This window comes from Dipteris shenzhenensis, chromosome 5, assembly GCF_047967505.1.
Source record: "Dipteris shenzhenensis isolate YYH24624 ecotype China chromosome 5, Dip_SZ_1.0, whole genome shotgun sequence".
NCBI lineage: Eukaryota > Viridiplantae > Streptophyta > Polypodiopsida > Gleicheniales > Dipteridaceae > Dipteris > Dipteris shenzhenensis.
In genome coordinates, this window is record NC_141600.1 from 8,253,498 (window position 1) to 8,270,028 (window position 16,531).

The 16,531-nt window shown below is 43.2% G+C and overlaps 1 protein-coding gene across 1 annotated transcript; it reads right to left on the reverse strand.

Moving 5' to 3' along the window:
- Window positions 1-12,935: 12,935 nt before the first annotated feature.
- Window positions 12,936-15,623, reverse strand: LOC147901574 (uncharacterized). The gene has a single exon (XM_087374310.1). It carries the CDS (start codon window positions 14,830-14,832, stop codon window positions 13,582-13,584), a length of 1,251 nt encoding a protein of 416 aa, XP_087230436.1. The 5' UTR covers window positions 14,833-15,623; the 3' UTR covers window positions 12,936-13,581.
- Between the last annotated feature and the right edge of the window lie 908 nt (window positions 15,624-16,531).

Genomic DNA, 16,531 nt, shown 5'->3' on the forward strand with positions numbered 1-16,531 from the left:
TCCAACTTGCATGTTCTACATGCAAGTTCTACATACGATTCCTACATGCAACTCCTACATGCGAGTTCTACATGCAACTCCTACATGCGAGTTCTACATGCAAGTCCTACATGCAAGTCGTACATGTGATTCCTACATGCATGTTGCGAGTTCTACATGCAACTCCTACATGCAACATGCAAACTTTTACATGCAACTTGCAACTCCTACATGCACCTTCTACAAGCAAGTTCTACATGTAAAGAGAGAATGTCTTACAATTCCTACATGCAAAGAGAGAAGCTCTCCAACTTGTATAAATACCCCATAATGGAATGAAGCCCACACTCTTTGGGGCATTGTGTTGAGTTCTACTTTGGTATTCCAAGCAATTGTCTCAAGTGTCCATGCTTCCTTGCACTCCACGTCCAAAAGCATGTCCTAACCTTGCAACTTCTCCTCCCGTCTCCTCCAACCTTGCAACCCATCCTCTCCCTCTCCTCCTCCCTCCTCCTCCTCCTTCCTCCCTCTTCTCCTCCCTTCTCCTCCCTTCTCCTCCTCCCTCCTCCTCCTCCTCCTTCTCCCTCCTCCTCCTCCTCCACCTCCCTCTCCTCCTCCTCCCTCCTCTCCCTTCTTTCCCCCATGCTCTTACACCTTCTTCCTCTCCCACTCCTATGCTCCCCCTAAACCCTTAGTTCCTCAACCCTTAACCTCCATGATCTACGAGGGAGATGAGTTCTCCACCATGTACTCTATCCTAAACCTTGGAATCTCCTTCTAACCCTTGAACCTCCTTCTAAACTTTGGAACCTCCCTCTAACCCTTAAACCTCTTCTAAACTCTAAAACCTCTTTCTAAAACTTGGAACCTCTTTCTAAACCCTGAATCTCCCTCTAACCCTTGAACTCCTCCTAAACCTTGCAACCCCTAATGAAGGCGAAAGCCTTCATTACCCCAACCATGATGATACACGTTCCTTTTGCACATGCATGCACTATGTTTGCTTACCACACTTAAGCCTACATCTCTCACTGGAATACGACTCGAGGTCTTAAGTTACAAGTATACTACAAATGACACACCCTATATATCTGTAGGTGACAAAAAGCCTCAAAACCCTGCATACTAAGATTACCCCTTGCTCTTGCTACAGAAGCCGTGGGAAAGAGCGAACACCCCCCTCCCCTCTTCTCCCGCCTCCAGAATTGATACTCTTCCATGTTTCTCCCCCATGTCCCTAGATTCTCTCCCTGATCACCTCGAACACTACTTGTGCTTCCATTAGCAAAAAATGACACACTATTTGCTTTTGAGTATCAGAATCCGGATAATCCAATTCGTACTCCCATGCCAAGTTCCAATGATGGGTATGATTTTGATGAGATACCACTTCCCTGTAACCACATCAAGGAATTTTCGAACAAATATCCTGATATGAAAATTGAGGTGGATGGACCCTGAACAACTTCCCTACCATCCTTCGTCAGCGTCAAATTAGTGAAGATTTGATAAGCAAGTTGGATCCACAACCTGATTGGTGCCGTCCCAATCTCTTTGATGTAATCTTCTTGAAAGAGTACCTACGTGCACCTCCATGTCTCAGAACCCATCCCAAGTTCTATGTAGTTCAACGACGTAGAAAATGGGAAGCCAACATACATACTTTGGATGAAGGTCGCACCATTAATTGGCCAATGATCGAACCATACTCTGGTCTAGAATGGAATATCCAAGGCACAATGATCCGAGCACTTCAGCAGCATGAGCAAATAATGCGTGGCAACATTGATCGCTTCCTTCGCCTAAGTGCTATCTTCTACAAAACATTGGAATACATTCTGGAGGTCCCATGTTACCTCAATGGCCATTTGCCTCCACTCAATTTCAATCCCAATGAACGGGTCGATGCTCAAATTACAAGCCGACTCTATCAAAGAGTGATCTTGATAGAAGCATGCCACATATCTCTGTTTGAACATATGGTGGATATAGGCTACCTGGAAACTGAGCAAAAATTGTATGGTGCCAAGGCTTTACATCAGGATCGACTAGCATGACACAAGTTCCATGGCCATTGGACTAAAGGCATGGCAACCCAGCTACATGCTTGCAATAAGCCATAACCCAAGGACAGGTAATCAAATGGATCCGAGAGTATGTTGTCTCTGTGCCAACATGGACTTAGGTAGTATAGAATGTGTGTGTAGAGTAGCGGGGCAAAGCTCCGCTTGTACTTGCATAAGGCTAGGAATAATCTCTCTTAGGAATCCTCAACATGTAAGTTCTACTTGCGATTCCTACATGCAAGTCCTACATGCATGTTCTACTTGCAACTTCTACTTGCAGCTCCTACATGCAAGTCCTACATGTGATTCCTACATGCAACTTCTACATGCAACTCCTACATGCAACATGCAACATGCGAGTTCTACATGCAACTCCTACATGCAAGTCCTACATGCAGTTCCTACATGCATGTTCTACTTGCAACTTCTACTTGCAACTCCTACATGCAAGTCCTACATGCGATTCCTACATGCATGTTCTACATGCAAGTTCTACATGTAGAGAGAGAATGTCTTGCAATTCCTACATGCAGAGAGAGAAGCTCTCCAACTTGTATAAATACCTCATAATGGAATGAAGCCCACACTCTTTGGGGCATTGTGTTGAGTCTCCAAGCAACTATCTCAAGTGTCCATGCTTCCTTGCACTCCACGTCCAAAAGCATGTCCTAACCTTGCAACTCCTCCTCCCCTCTCCTTCAACCTTGCAACCCATCCTCTCCCTCTCCTCCTCCCTCCTCCTCCTCCCTTCTCCTCCTCCTCCTCCCTCCTCCTCCTCCCTCCTCTCTCTTATTTCCCCCATGCTCTTACACCTTCTTCCTGTCCCACTCGTATGCTCCCCCTAAACCCTTAGTTCCTCAACCCTTAACCTCCATGATCTACAAGGGAGATGAGTTCTCCACCATGTACTCTACCCTGAACGTTGGATCCTCCTTCTAACCCTTGAACCTCTTCTAAACTCTGGAACCTCCTTCTAAACTCTGGAACCTCCTTCTAAACCCTAAAACCTCCTTCTAAACCTTGAAGCTCCCTCTAACCCTTGAACTCCTCCTAAACCCTGCAACCTCCAATGAAGGCGAAAGCCTTCATGACTACAACCATGATGATACACGTTCCTTTTACACATGCATGCACTATGTTTGCTTACCACACTTAAGCCTACGTCTCTCATCGAAATACGACTCGAGGTCCTAAGATACACGTATACTACAAACGACAACCCTGATATATCTGTAGGTGACAAAAAAGCCTCGGAAACCTGCATACTGAGAATACCGTGCTCTTCCTGCAAAAGCCGTGGGAAAGAGCCAACAATAGGCTTAGTCAAATGGAGGAACTTGAGGTCGAGAGACAGTTAACTTAACATCTAAGGAAGGGCCAAATTCAACCAAGGTGTGCACCCGTTTTACTGATAAAGAAAAAGGATGGTACTGTGCATTTATGCATAGATTACAGAGCGTTAAATAAAATCTGTTAGAGTTAGCTCAAATGTCCACCTCTCATGTAACCCACCAATATTCTGTGTACCCAATGTTGTAAGGCCCCCATATGAGGAGAAGCCATGATGGGTATCGGATATTGGGAGGGATCCCCAGTTTAGACACTGGAAGGGGTCTTAGAGTAGACCAGATGGTTATGAGACGGCTTAGGAGCCAAGAGTAGATACCCGTCTCTGCAAAAAGGGGGGGTTCGGGGGGGCGATAGCCCCCCCGATAGCAGGGGGTCCGACTGTCTATTAGGCCGACTGCCTATTACAGGGCCGACCGTCAACCACTAACACTATATAAGTGGCCACCCCCTATCATCAGATCACCAGTTCTTCACGCTCATAGTCCTCCGTCCAGCATCTGTCTAGATCACCATCGAAGCTCTGTTTGTAGAGCGCACGGGTGGACAGCCAACCATCAGTTGTATCAGCAGTTTGGTATATCAGAATTTTTGTATTCTCTCCAGCTTTCCATCGTGTACTTGCGTTTTGTTGTTATCTTCCGCTGCGTACTATTTTCTTACAAAATCACCATAAAAAATAAGTATCATATGCCTCGCATTGATGAGCCTTTGATCAATTGCAAGAGGCAAAACATTTTACTAAAATTGATTTAAGGTCAAGATATCACCAGGTACGAATTAGAGAAGAGGATGTCCCTAAGACATCATTTTGTACTAGGTATGGGCATTATCAGTTTAAAGTAATGCCATTTGGGTTAACAAATTCTCCAGCAACTTTCATGGCACTTATGAATAGTGTCTTAAGGCCATATTTAGGAAAATTTGTTTTAGTATTTTTAGATGATATCCTTATTTACAGTAAGACCAAGAAAAAGCACTTGGAACATTTGCCAAACGTGTTCCATCTGCTTAGAGATAACTCTCTTTTGCTAAAGAATCCAACTGTAAATTCTTTGCAAAAGAACTAAAGTAGTTGGGACATATAATATCCTAAGAAGGGATTCGCATGGATCCTAAAAAAGCAAGGGCCATACTAGAATGGCCACATCCTATAAACCTAGAAGAATTACAGATATTCTTGGATTTTTCTAGATTCTATAGCATATTCATCCAAGATTACGCTAAGATTTTTATTTTGATGAGACAGGCCAGCTTAAGGGGAAGGGAAGCACCTTCATATGGGATGAACCTCAAAAGAGGAGTTTTGAAAAGTTAAAAGTAGCTAAAGGAGTAGCTCATGTCTTAAAGGTAGTGGATCCGAATGAACCATTCATGGTTGAGACAGATGCCAGTGATTTTGTTGTTGGGGTCATACTTTTACAAAAGGGTCAACTAGTGGCTTTTGAAAGCAATAAGTTAGACCGTACCCAATGGAATTACTCGGCGTATGAGAAGGAACTGTATGTTATATTCTATGCTTTGAAGAAGTGGAGGCACTATTTGTATGGTGCCAAATTCAAGATCATCTTTGATCAAGAAAGCATTAAGTGGATTTGCAATCAGCTAGAGCTTAAAAAGGTAGAAAATCTAGATGGGTTGAATTAATGCAAGAGCTGGATATACAACTGACATATCAAAAGGGGAATTTTAATATGGTAGCAAACTCCCTTAGTCGAATGCCAATTATTAATGAATTGAGTTTTACTCACTTTCAGAATGATTTCCTAGAGTCCTTAAAAGGGAAATGTGAGTTTGATCCTCACTTCTCTGAAATATGGAAAGCAATTAGAAATAGGGAGCCAACTAATTCGAGAGGATTTCACTGAGGAGTCACATGGAAATGGTGACTCATCACATGTTGATGATGAAGGACTCAAGTGGAAAAAATATACTATTGAGGATGGCTACCTACTCTACAACGGTAGAGTATGTGTCCCGGATAATAATGACATTAGACGCCAAATTCTATTTGAGCATCACGATAGTCCGAGTGCTGGACACCTGGAATTCAGAAGACATATGCGCTTCTGAAAAGGCAATTCTTTTGGCTTGGAATAGGTAAGGACATCCAAGACTTTGTATTGAAGTGCCAAAAACACCAGGTCAATAAGGCTAAACGCCTTAAGGTAGGAGGTTGGAGATTCCATCTGGCAAATGTGAAAGCATCTCCATAGACTTTATTGTGGGATTACCTAGGACACAGATGGGGCACAACTTTATGTGGGTAATTGTTGGTCAGTTGACCAAGATGGCTCATTTTATTCCTGTCAGTGAAGAGGTTAAAACTCCAAAATTAGCTAGGTTATTTGTGGAGCATACTTATAAATCAAATGGGCTACCAGCCGCTATCATTATGACCAGGATAGCAAATTTAATAGCCATTTTTGGACAGCTGTGTTTATGAGGTTAGAAACTTTGTTGAATATGATCATCGCAAATCATCCACACAGTGATTGTCAAACTGAAAGGGTCAATTAGATCATTGAGGATATGCTTCAAGCATATGTAAGTAAGCGAAAAACTAATTAGGAATAGTATTTGCCCATATTAGAATTTGCATATAACAATGCCAAACATTCCGATACAGGTGTCCATTCATGATGATGTATGGATTTTGACCAAGAGCCCCAATGGCAGTGAGACTTGAAAAAGAGAAGGTTCAAGTGGCCAAAGACTTTCTTGAAGATATGAATCAAATGCCTAAATTCACTAAAGATAGCATAAGAAGAGCTTAGGATAGAGCACGAAGATACGCAAACCCTCACCGTAGAAGATTGGAGTTTGAAGTAAATGCGAAAGTCTACCTCAGGGTACTTGAATCTTCAAAATCTCTGAAGACAGGTAAATGTCCAAAGTTATCTCCTAGGTACTGTGGACCATTCACACTACTTAAGAGAACTGGAGAACTTGTTTACAAATTATCCTTACCCATGGGATGTAGAGTACATCCAGTTTTTCATGTTAGTAGGCTAAAAAGTAAGTTAGGAGATGATGATAATCTCATTGGAAATGAAGTCCTAGTTGAACTCTTTGAACTCGCATCTTTACCACATGAACCAAAAAGAATTTTAGATAGACAAGAAAAAAGAACACAACATAATATAGCAAGTATGTCTAGTTAAGTGGAAAGATAGAACGGAAGAGAGTTCAACATGGGAAAGGGTAAGCAATCTCCAGAGGGGGTTTCCCAATTTTGTTTTCGAGGACGTAAACCATTCTTAAGGGGAAGGAATGTTCCATCAGCCACCATAATATACGAAAGCGTATGCTTGGTTATGGAGGAGCGGGAAACCAAAGGGCTCGATAGCACTTGCAATAGAATGGAGTGCAATGTGAAGGTCCAAAGGGCGGCATAGAATTACTAAGGTCCATTATGGACACATGGCACTCAAAAACGTTACATGTGGTAAGTGTTGGGCTTGGAGGGAGGATTCTAGAGGGAGCTCAAGAAAGGAGGTTTAGGGAGAGGAACCTCACAAGAGACAACAATCACATTGAGCTCAAGAGAGGAATCCGAGGCTAGGTGGTTAATCGAGCAGAGCCCTTCCTTGGGGTTTGACCAAAGGGACTCTAGAATCAATTGTCTTGCCCCAATTGAGCAATTCCCATCTCTTAATATTATGTCAAGGGAAATACCTATGTGATGCTAGGATTGTTCTTCATTTGGTTGAGGTCAATATTTTTTTATCAAAGACAGAATAGTTGATGAAGTCATTTTTCTCTCTCCAAAGGGACTCTAATATTAGTTTTTCGACGGAGATTGGAGCTTCTACCCACTTCTTTGTGAAGTGATGTTCTTTGGATTTCCCTCCTTGGCTCACATATGCATCATGATAATCATGAAAGGACATACAATTTCAGGGTACCAGTTCAAAGGAAATCATGCACATTATAGTTTCTCGTAGTTGTTGCATTTGAGAACCAAGTATTACAGCTCATGAAGGAGATAAAATAATGGGGTAATTTCTTTTACATGGTCTTTAATGGATCACAAACATCTCTCTAAGGGGGAAACAAGACATGCATCTTCATGAGGTTGTCATTGTCTTCCTTGGAACATGAGAGGCACCAATCTCACAATAATGCGTTAAGAAAGTAATTAGAGAGATAAAGGCACCTGAAGAGGTGGGACATATATGGATCAGTACTAATCTAGCTAGAACTCGCATAGCAGCAATAAGAAGATATCATGATTTCAAGGATCTACCACGAATTTTGTCATCAAGAGAACTGAGCACTCAAGCCAAATACTTTAGTAGTCTCCATGCTATTTTGTACCAAGAGAGAAAAATGGATTTCCCTCCTTGTCTCACTTGTGCATGATGATAAACTTAGTAGTTTATGCAAGAACATTCAGTTTCAAGATACCGGTTCAAAGGAAATCATGCACATTATATTTTCTCATGGTTGAGAACCAAGTATTACAGCTCCATGTTCTCAAACTTCCAATACTTCTTTGGATAAAACTAAGAGAACCACACACTCATGAATAATAACGCCTCGTAATGTTGATATTCTAGTTATAAACCAACAACAAAATATGGCAAGGAGAATCACTTATCATTTTGCTACATTGAGACTACCTAATCATGTAAGATTGCAAATTGGCCATAATGCAACAATATGGAAACGTTAAATAAAATGATCCGCTATGCGGAGAGACAAATAGAGAAACAAACAAACAAACAATGAAGAATGATTCAGGTAGCCAAGTTAAGTCCCCTAGGACTTGACCAATGCTTCTACCCTCCCAAATAATGTTCCTAGGACTTGACCAAGTTAAGTCCCCTAGGACTTGACCAAGATTCAAGATATCCTTGCCAAATTTAAAAAGGTTTGGAATAGTGCGTTCAAGTTTGCTCTTGCTTATAGTAGGAGGTCTCAATTAATAGAAAACACCATCTCCTTGGGTTCTTCAAGTTTCTTGAGATCAAACATGTCTTGAAGAAGGAAATTGCTTCTTTGTTAAGAATGAGTGGCTTACTTTGCACATGTTTTTAGTAAGATTGGCATCAATATAGATCTCTAGAACATGTTCGTCTTTGTGAAGTAAAATCATTCATTGATTTCTTAAACCAGAGGGTAGAATCATTTACGTAGTGGCTCTCAACTTTCCCCTTTTTGCCATTACTAGAGGGAATTGGATCTGTAGTAGCAGACCACATTTTGAGGCCATTTGCAAAAGTTGGGGTTGCACATAGCATCCCTCTTTGTAGCTTTTTTAAGACACATGGTTAGGTCAAGTGCATATGCATCTGATAGGCCCATCATAAGGCTACCCTCCAGGAGCACGAGATAGGTCAACAGACTTGTCATTGGATCTATAGCTAGTGGTGAAGGGAACGCTCTTGCACATAACCTATGCTAGTGGTGGAGGGAACGCTCTCGATCTCTTTGATAGGATAGCTGCAATTATATCCCATCGTGTGACAGACGATCCCATACTGATATTGGCCAAACTTTTGAGTCCTCATTATGCTTAATACTTGACGAGCATTCCCTTGTTGTTTTGCTTTGCTAGGAAGGCTGTCTCTGGATCCATCAAACTTAATTCACCCGAGCTTCCTCTTGCAAGTAGTGGCACTAGCTCCTTGAAAATAAATGGCGCCTGTCCTGCAACCATGGTGGTCACAAACCCTTTGTAGTTTCTAGGTAGCATGCCAAGCACGAGTGTGCAATCCAAGAAGATTATGTTCTTTGACCAACCATTGAGAGTAGCTCCCCTTCATCATCATGGATCCATTCAGTATTGAATCTCCCTTACTCATCTTCATACTAAAGAGTTTAGTCTTGAGGTCAAGGATCTTGGTGGCCTTGTGGATTTCGTACGTATTCGTTAGCATCTCAAATGTTGTATCCACAAGTTGGATATGTGGCTATACTGAATCTATAGTCATGCCAATGATGATGGTTAGGGAATTTGCATCTCACAACACCTAATCTACAACTACTACCAAATTTGTTTGTATTTTTAGCACCCGGCAAGATTCTTGAAGTTATGGGATCTTTGCTCCGCTCCTGTTGTATTCTCTCAAATTATCCTCACCACAAGGTGGTGTTGGATCTTCATTTTCCAAGGGGGCTAGTTGGTGCCATCAAGTGTTTTGTTATCCCAAAAGTTAGAGATAGGTAACCTACTGGCAATGACAAGGATGTGAAAGGCTTAGGAGGTGAACAATCTTCAAACATGCAAACAAAGGTACTTTGCTGAAACGGGGTTGCCTCTGACTCATGAGGGACTCTAGGGACTCCTTCCTTTAGTTTGAACCACCTGTGTGTGAAGTGGAAAGGAACAATCAAGTCACTCAAATCTTCACTTAGATAGTACACAATGAATGGCACCTCAAAACATTAGATTTGGTGCATAAATTACAGTAGTACAAAGAATTCCAACACAACTGATAATCCACAAACGTGGGCAAAGAAGCTCAAGGTAAGCACAAAACCTCCAATGGATGGCAAGCAAAACAAAACCAAGGATTTGTTGTCAAGAGACTGGTCAGCAAACCTGTCAAGTCAACCATCCAGCAAGAAAGGTCAACCTAACTGGTCGGGCCAAGTCAAGGCAGGCCAAGCAAGGTCATTACAGACCACATCATTGAGTCATGCAGGCACCCATACAACAGCATCAGTCTGCCCATACTATTCTCAGTCTTCTTACAGCCATCCTTGGCTGTGTTTAACCCAGCATCGGTTAAAGGCCCTGTGTTCACCTTGACCTACAGCCTGTGGATGGATAGACTCAGCTGTTTTGGCATGCCTTGTATTATTGTACCTTCTGCATATTTACTATTTTGTGGGGCCATCCATTGTGTACTGTTTAAGTGAACATCTGAGAGAACTCATTGTTCTTTTCTGCTACAGCAAAGCAATTCAACATGTGCCACTATGTGCTTACAAACTGGATCTTCCTGTCAAACAGAGGACCTCTCACTCAGTGGAAGCCATGAACTTTTTTTCTTGAGAACCAGTCAGTAGAGAGAGCCACCAGAGCCAGTCCAGGTCCACGGCATGCCTCACCAGCCATTCCACGTTTTAAAGAACAGGAAAAATGGATTCTCTCGCCACTAAATAGAATCTTCAGTAGCAATTACAGAGAGGCAATGATTGGCCCAAAAAGGTAGCTTCAGAAGGCCTATATCCATGGTCAGTTATTTTCACCACCTCACCTGCAGAACATGTTCTAGTTGCGCTATGTGAATCTCAGTTGCAGCTAGGGACCTAACATCTGCAAACACTGAAAGACCTCACAATCTTCAAGCAGTAAACTTAGTGTAGTGCAATTCTGTATGAGATGTACTTGCACCTTCAGTGTATACCAATCCCAGAAGACAAATCTCAGGAACATGCCAAATCTTTTCACATAGAAGAAACTAAACACACAAATAACCCGAACAGTCTTCTTCGACTGTATGTCTGTGTACTCACAAACACAAGCACAATGCATATTAGACAGAGTTACCGTCAAAGCTCTAGACATAAAGACCAGACTCGGCCATAGTAAATGCTAGCACATAAGGATGACTAAAATGCAGAGCACCAGCTGAAAGGCCAGACATGGGAAAAGAAGCGAAGAGACTCGGTGCATCCTGCAGCAGACTTCCTCTTAATCTCATAGACAAGCCAGTCATAATGATGCTGGGGATAAAATTCAAGGCAAATCTGGAATAAAAGACTATTGAGGAAATAAGAAACTCAAATCTGAATACCCAGAAAAGGCATTGGTAAATTTTCAAAAAATCAAGGCGTTTTCCCTAGCAGCCAAGAGGCTTAGTGCATCCTGCAATCACATAGACAAGGCTGTCATAATGCTGCCTTGAACTTCATAAAAGGCTATTGATCTGCCTTCACCAGTAAATTTTAAAAAAATCAAGGCATTTCCAAATGAGCTTAAGCTTTCGAAATCATGCACAAGATCAGCCGAGAGACTCGGTGCACTCTCCAATCACATAGACAAGGCTGTCATAATGATCCCTTGAACTTTATAAAAGACTATTTGATCTTGATTCAAAGAGAGAACGTGCAATTACGAAACTCTAATGATGCTAGGGAAAAAGTTCAAGGAAAATCCCGAATAAAAGACTACTGATTAAATAAGATATATCTTTGTAAGACTAGCATGTATCCAGTCGTACAAATTTAGATTTTTTGTAGTTCTAAAGAAACTCAAAACAGAATACCCATAAAAGGCATCGGTAAATCTACAAAAAATCAAGGCATTTCCAAATGAGCTTGAGCTCTTGTACAAGAGCATGCACAATAGCAGCCAAGAGGCTTAGTGCATCCTGCAATCACATAGACAAGGCTGTCATAAAGCTGCCTTGAAATTTATGAAAGGCTATTGATCTGCCTTCATCCATAAATTTTTAAAAAATCAAGGCACTTCCAAATGAGCTTAAGCTTTCGTAAAAGAGCATGCACACAAGAGCAGCCAAGAGACTGGGTGTAGCAAGGCTGTTATAATGATCCCTGGACCTTTATAAAAGACTATTGATCTGGCTTCAAAGAGAAAGCGTGCAATAAAGAAACTCTAATCTGAATACACAGACAAGGCTTCCGCTAATTCAAGGCATTTCCAAATGAGCTTAAGATTCTGAGGAAATATGTGCACAAGAGAAGAAAACTCCATCCGCAGCTTCGTTACACAAATAATTGTAATTAAGAACGTGGAGAATTTCACATTGTGGCAATGGTTAGTACCATGTGCACACCAGCTTTTACATCTGTGTCACACAAGCACAACTGCATTGGGATATGAGGCAGCTGCAAAGGAGAAGTGAAGCATCCATAAATTCTCATAAGCATGACTAAACTCTAGAAGTGTTGTTCATGGTGCTGGCTAACTTTTGTGATATGTACATCTTGGAATTGAACCTTCATGTCTCTAAAGCAAGGGTGGAAACGTGCAGCCTCATTCATTTCCGTGATGGTACACACCGCTGTCAACAGACAGACAGTATGGCAATCAAATAGAGGGGATCCATGGTTTGGATGAGCCAAATATCACAACCTAATGTCCACAATGCAAGGTGAACAAAATGTGAAACCTCAACTCTTACAGTCAATTGCAAGTTTGAAACCAGTACTCACGGCTAGGCAGAAGACATCACTGAGTTCGCCCTCATTGGGGTATAGGGCAGCTACTCAAGAAAACCAAAGTGTCCATAAAACTCGCATGCATGACTAAACTCTAGATGGCGCTAGCTAACTTTTGTAATGTGTGTGTTTCCAAACCTCCATGCCTACAAGGCAAGGTGTGGAAACGTGCAGCCTCACTCGTTTCCTTAATACGAGTCAGTGGCAAGCACTGTTGTTACCAGAAAAACAATAAAATATAATCGCGAACAAAGAGACATCAGAGAACTAAACAAAATTCATCGTTTGGAAAAGCCAAATATCATAGCCATCATGTCCACAATGCAAGGTGACCAAAACGTGAAGCCTCAACTCTTTCAATTGACTGCAATATAGAAACTAATGGCGAGCACTGTCGTCCACAGCTCTCTAAACAGAGAGACACATCAAGTTGAGAGGCATCACAAAACTAATATGCTTCGTTTGGATGTGCCAAAACATCCAAGAACCAATCTGAACAAAGAATAGAAAATTACAACATAAGCAGTAAGCTCAATCTACAAACAAACACAAGAATATGCACACAAGGTAATTGAGGTAAGGCCACCCGTGACCCCATCAGAAACTTGCTTTTAGAAAGGACCCCATCAGAAACTTGCTTTTAGAAAGGACGCCAGCTTATTAGCAACTTCAACCACCTACAAGCGGCTCATCAAGAAGAAATTCAGCCACAAACAATTGCAGCTGCCCAAGAACAATCAAGCCCGAAATATGAGCGTTGTCTGCTCGCCTGGGAGTGGAAAGTTTTCAATCAAGACGTTATTCGTTGCATGTAAATAGAAAACCTCCCAAACAGACATCACTTCTTTGGCCGGCATAAGTTTCCAGATGGGAGCTCAGAGAAAAAAGAGAGCCATGAATTCGCAAGTTCGTGACGATCAACAATCGCTCTAGACCTCCGAATGAACAATTTCAGTATAAGCCCCATGTGGAAGAGGTGTCCAAGGTTCAGATCTATGTAGCTAAAGTCGATGACACTCCCGTGATGACATTAATGAGAAGAATAGCCCGTTCAAGCGACGTAATCACTCTCCAAAGCAGGCTGCGTACGTGTTCCACCCGCTGCAGGGGCTCTCGAATTCCGAATAGAAGCGGTTTGCAATGTCTCCCCTTGATCCGCCTGATCCTCCATCCTAGCAAGCTTTGCATTCTTTCTGTGCTTATCTATACCAAAGGCCAAAAGGCTCACCAAGACCAGCAATGCAAAACCTCCAATAACAGAACCAACGACAATTTTCCAGGTGTTCGAACTTCTGGGAAATCTCCCTGCGGGAGGAACAGTGAGGGGCGCAGACGCTGGCGGTGGCGGTGGCGGTGGCAACGGTGTGCTGGACACGAGAGCGAAGGCACCCAAATGGGTAAAGTTACAGACATTTTGCACCGAAGAGCTGTAATTCACGCCGATGGAGTTCTCGTCGAAGGCTGCACAAGAAATGTTCGGGTTGGATTCAAGGGGTTGAATCTGAACAGATATAGGCGTAGTGGTCGTAGTGATGCTTAATTTGTTGAGCTGCTGCGTACTGTTCAGATTCGAAGCATCATAAGCAAAGACAGCGACGACTGGTGATACCACGGAAAGCTCCTGCGGCAAGCTCTGGAACAAGGAAGCATTAAGCAGCCTCGCGTAGACGAGCAAAATTCTCTCCGGTGATGGGTTCACGACGCATGCCCTAGGTATGGAAAACTCGTTGATATCCACTCCATACTTCCTGAAGCTGCCCACCCTCAAACGAATAGCCTGGAATGTAGAATCGCTGGAGACCCCGGCATCAGTGACCGATACATTGTACGCCCTTCCTGTCTTGTGATGATCGAATTGCTGGAAAGCAGCTTGCTGGATCTTTTGTTCAAGAGCTTGCCTAGCCTGCAAATCCGAGGCAGAAATCCGCATGGAAAAAGCAATTTTACTGGTGCTGAGATGCATTTCCTCTAACACATGCCTGTCGGCAATAGCATCGGCCGCATGAGAAAAGGCCAGAACGTACGACACAAGGACAAGAAACGCGCAAAGGCTAGTTCCCAAGTTCGCCGAGCTCCTCGTTCCTGTCAGGAACTGCATTCGATCAGCGATTTGCGAGCTCACCCCTAAAAAGCCACTTCCTGCACCTTCATTCGAGCAACGACTCCCGCTGATCTTTTGCTCCTCTCTCTGTGAATACTCCCTAGATATCAGCGAGCTTAGCGTTGTAATACAACGCACGCTGCAGCAACCTGTGATCCTCCATCTCAAATGAGTCCAAATCTTCAGCACGGTCACAGGCATATTTCAACGTCGAGCCCACCGTTCTCAGCCAGCTCTCATCCTGAAGTTCCAAGCGATGAGAATTCTCAGCAGCCCAGAAGTTTGATCAAAGGGGCCTTCTACCGCAGGCTCAGGCCGCCTGCTGTATGCACCCCGCATGCGCAGCAAGATGTCGATGAGATGCCCCTCTCGCAGGTCCAAATTGGCGACTCGGAGTTCCAATCCGATACAAGCACAAGCTCCTGTCACTGCGGATTCCCCCGTTCGTAGGCAATCGACAGTGGCTGACAAGGGAAGAGATTGTCACGAGCTCTGCGAGGCTCGAAACCCCCTCGCTCACCTACACCTACACCCGCGACATGCAAAAGAAGCGGCACACAGAGAGAAAGCTCGGTTTTGCCAATATCCAAGTCTGGCTCGATGAGGAGGACGCTCATGAATCAATCTTGGCTCATCAATCTCAGGCCTTCAAGGTGATGTTAGCTCAACCCTGCAGCGACATATTGCTTCCCCTCCCACCTTCTTCGCACCTGCGCGACAAAAACGCAAGCATTTCCTGCACCCCAACCCCCTTCTTCCTCACTGGCACCCACCCACGAAAAGAGAATGGGTCTGGGCGAGCCGTCCCTTGCAACTGACCCAGAGCAGAAGGGAACCCAATCCAGAAGGTGCAGGGAGGCGGAAAGGAGGGGTGAGGCAAAGCTGCAAAGTATGATAGGCGATGGCAGGGGGGGGAAAGAAAGACAGGGTGGCAGGCGCAGGCTAGGCTGGCCGATCAAAGGGAGACTGTCTTTTGTTTGTTTATTTGGCTATGGCGGATCCTATGCACACAAAGAGAGAGAGTACCTAGAGAGAAGAAGATGAGTCAATAGTAAACAGAGAGAAGCAAAACAAAACAAAAGGGCTCAATCTCAATCCCGAAGAGAGAGAAAGGCGTCCTGCAGCATAGTACACAATAGAGTGGCAGGGGTCATTCCGGAAGAGAGAGAAAGCCGTCCAAACGTCTCTTAGCGCACAATGACAGAGAATGACTAAAACCCCCGGAGGAAGAGAGAGAGAGAGAGAGTCTAAAACCCAAAAATCCCGAGACTGAATCCGCGACTAACATCTGTTGGAGAAAGGAACACAAGGCAAATTCTATACTCAGATCCCGATGAGAGAGAAACCTACTAAAATTGTAAAATGAAAGGTCCAAACGCAAAACCCCAAGGTCCAACTAACTATACATTTTTTGCATCCCACAGAGAGAGAAAATGTTTCAAAAACAAATAAACGGAATAATAATAATAATAAGAATTGCCACCACCTCAGCCGTTGCCGTTAATCATCATGAATTCTTAAATATACGGGCGCTGTTGGCGAGGTCGCCAGCTGTCGACAACCCGCGTTTACGCCGCCTTAACCGCACTTTTTTCATCTAATCCCGCTTTCTTATCCCAACCCCCCGACTCCTTCCTTAAAAGCCTTTAAAGGCCGGCGGTTATGCGTCTTGCCACCCAAAATTAAACGCCTCCTCTCTCTCTTCTCTCTGCCTGCCTAGCCTCCCAACTATATCGAATGAGCCTCCAACATTCTCATTTTCACCTTTAAAAATATCTTCTCAATTTTGTAAAACCTTCAAAGTTTTAGACAATTTAGTTATATTTTAGCTAAAGCATCTTCATATTCTCAAGAAAAACCTTCTAAATTTTTGAAACCCCAAGTTTTGTGATTTTCTCTA

Excerpts from the sequence above, each read along its gene's own strand:
- LOC147901574 (XM_087374310.1), bottom strand. The coding sequence starts at position 14,832 with ATGCCTGTGACCGTGCTGAAGATTTGGACTCATTTGAGATGGAGGATC.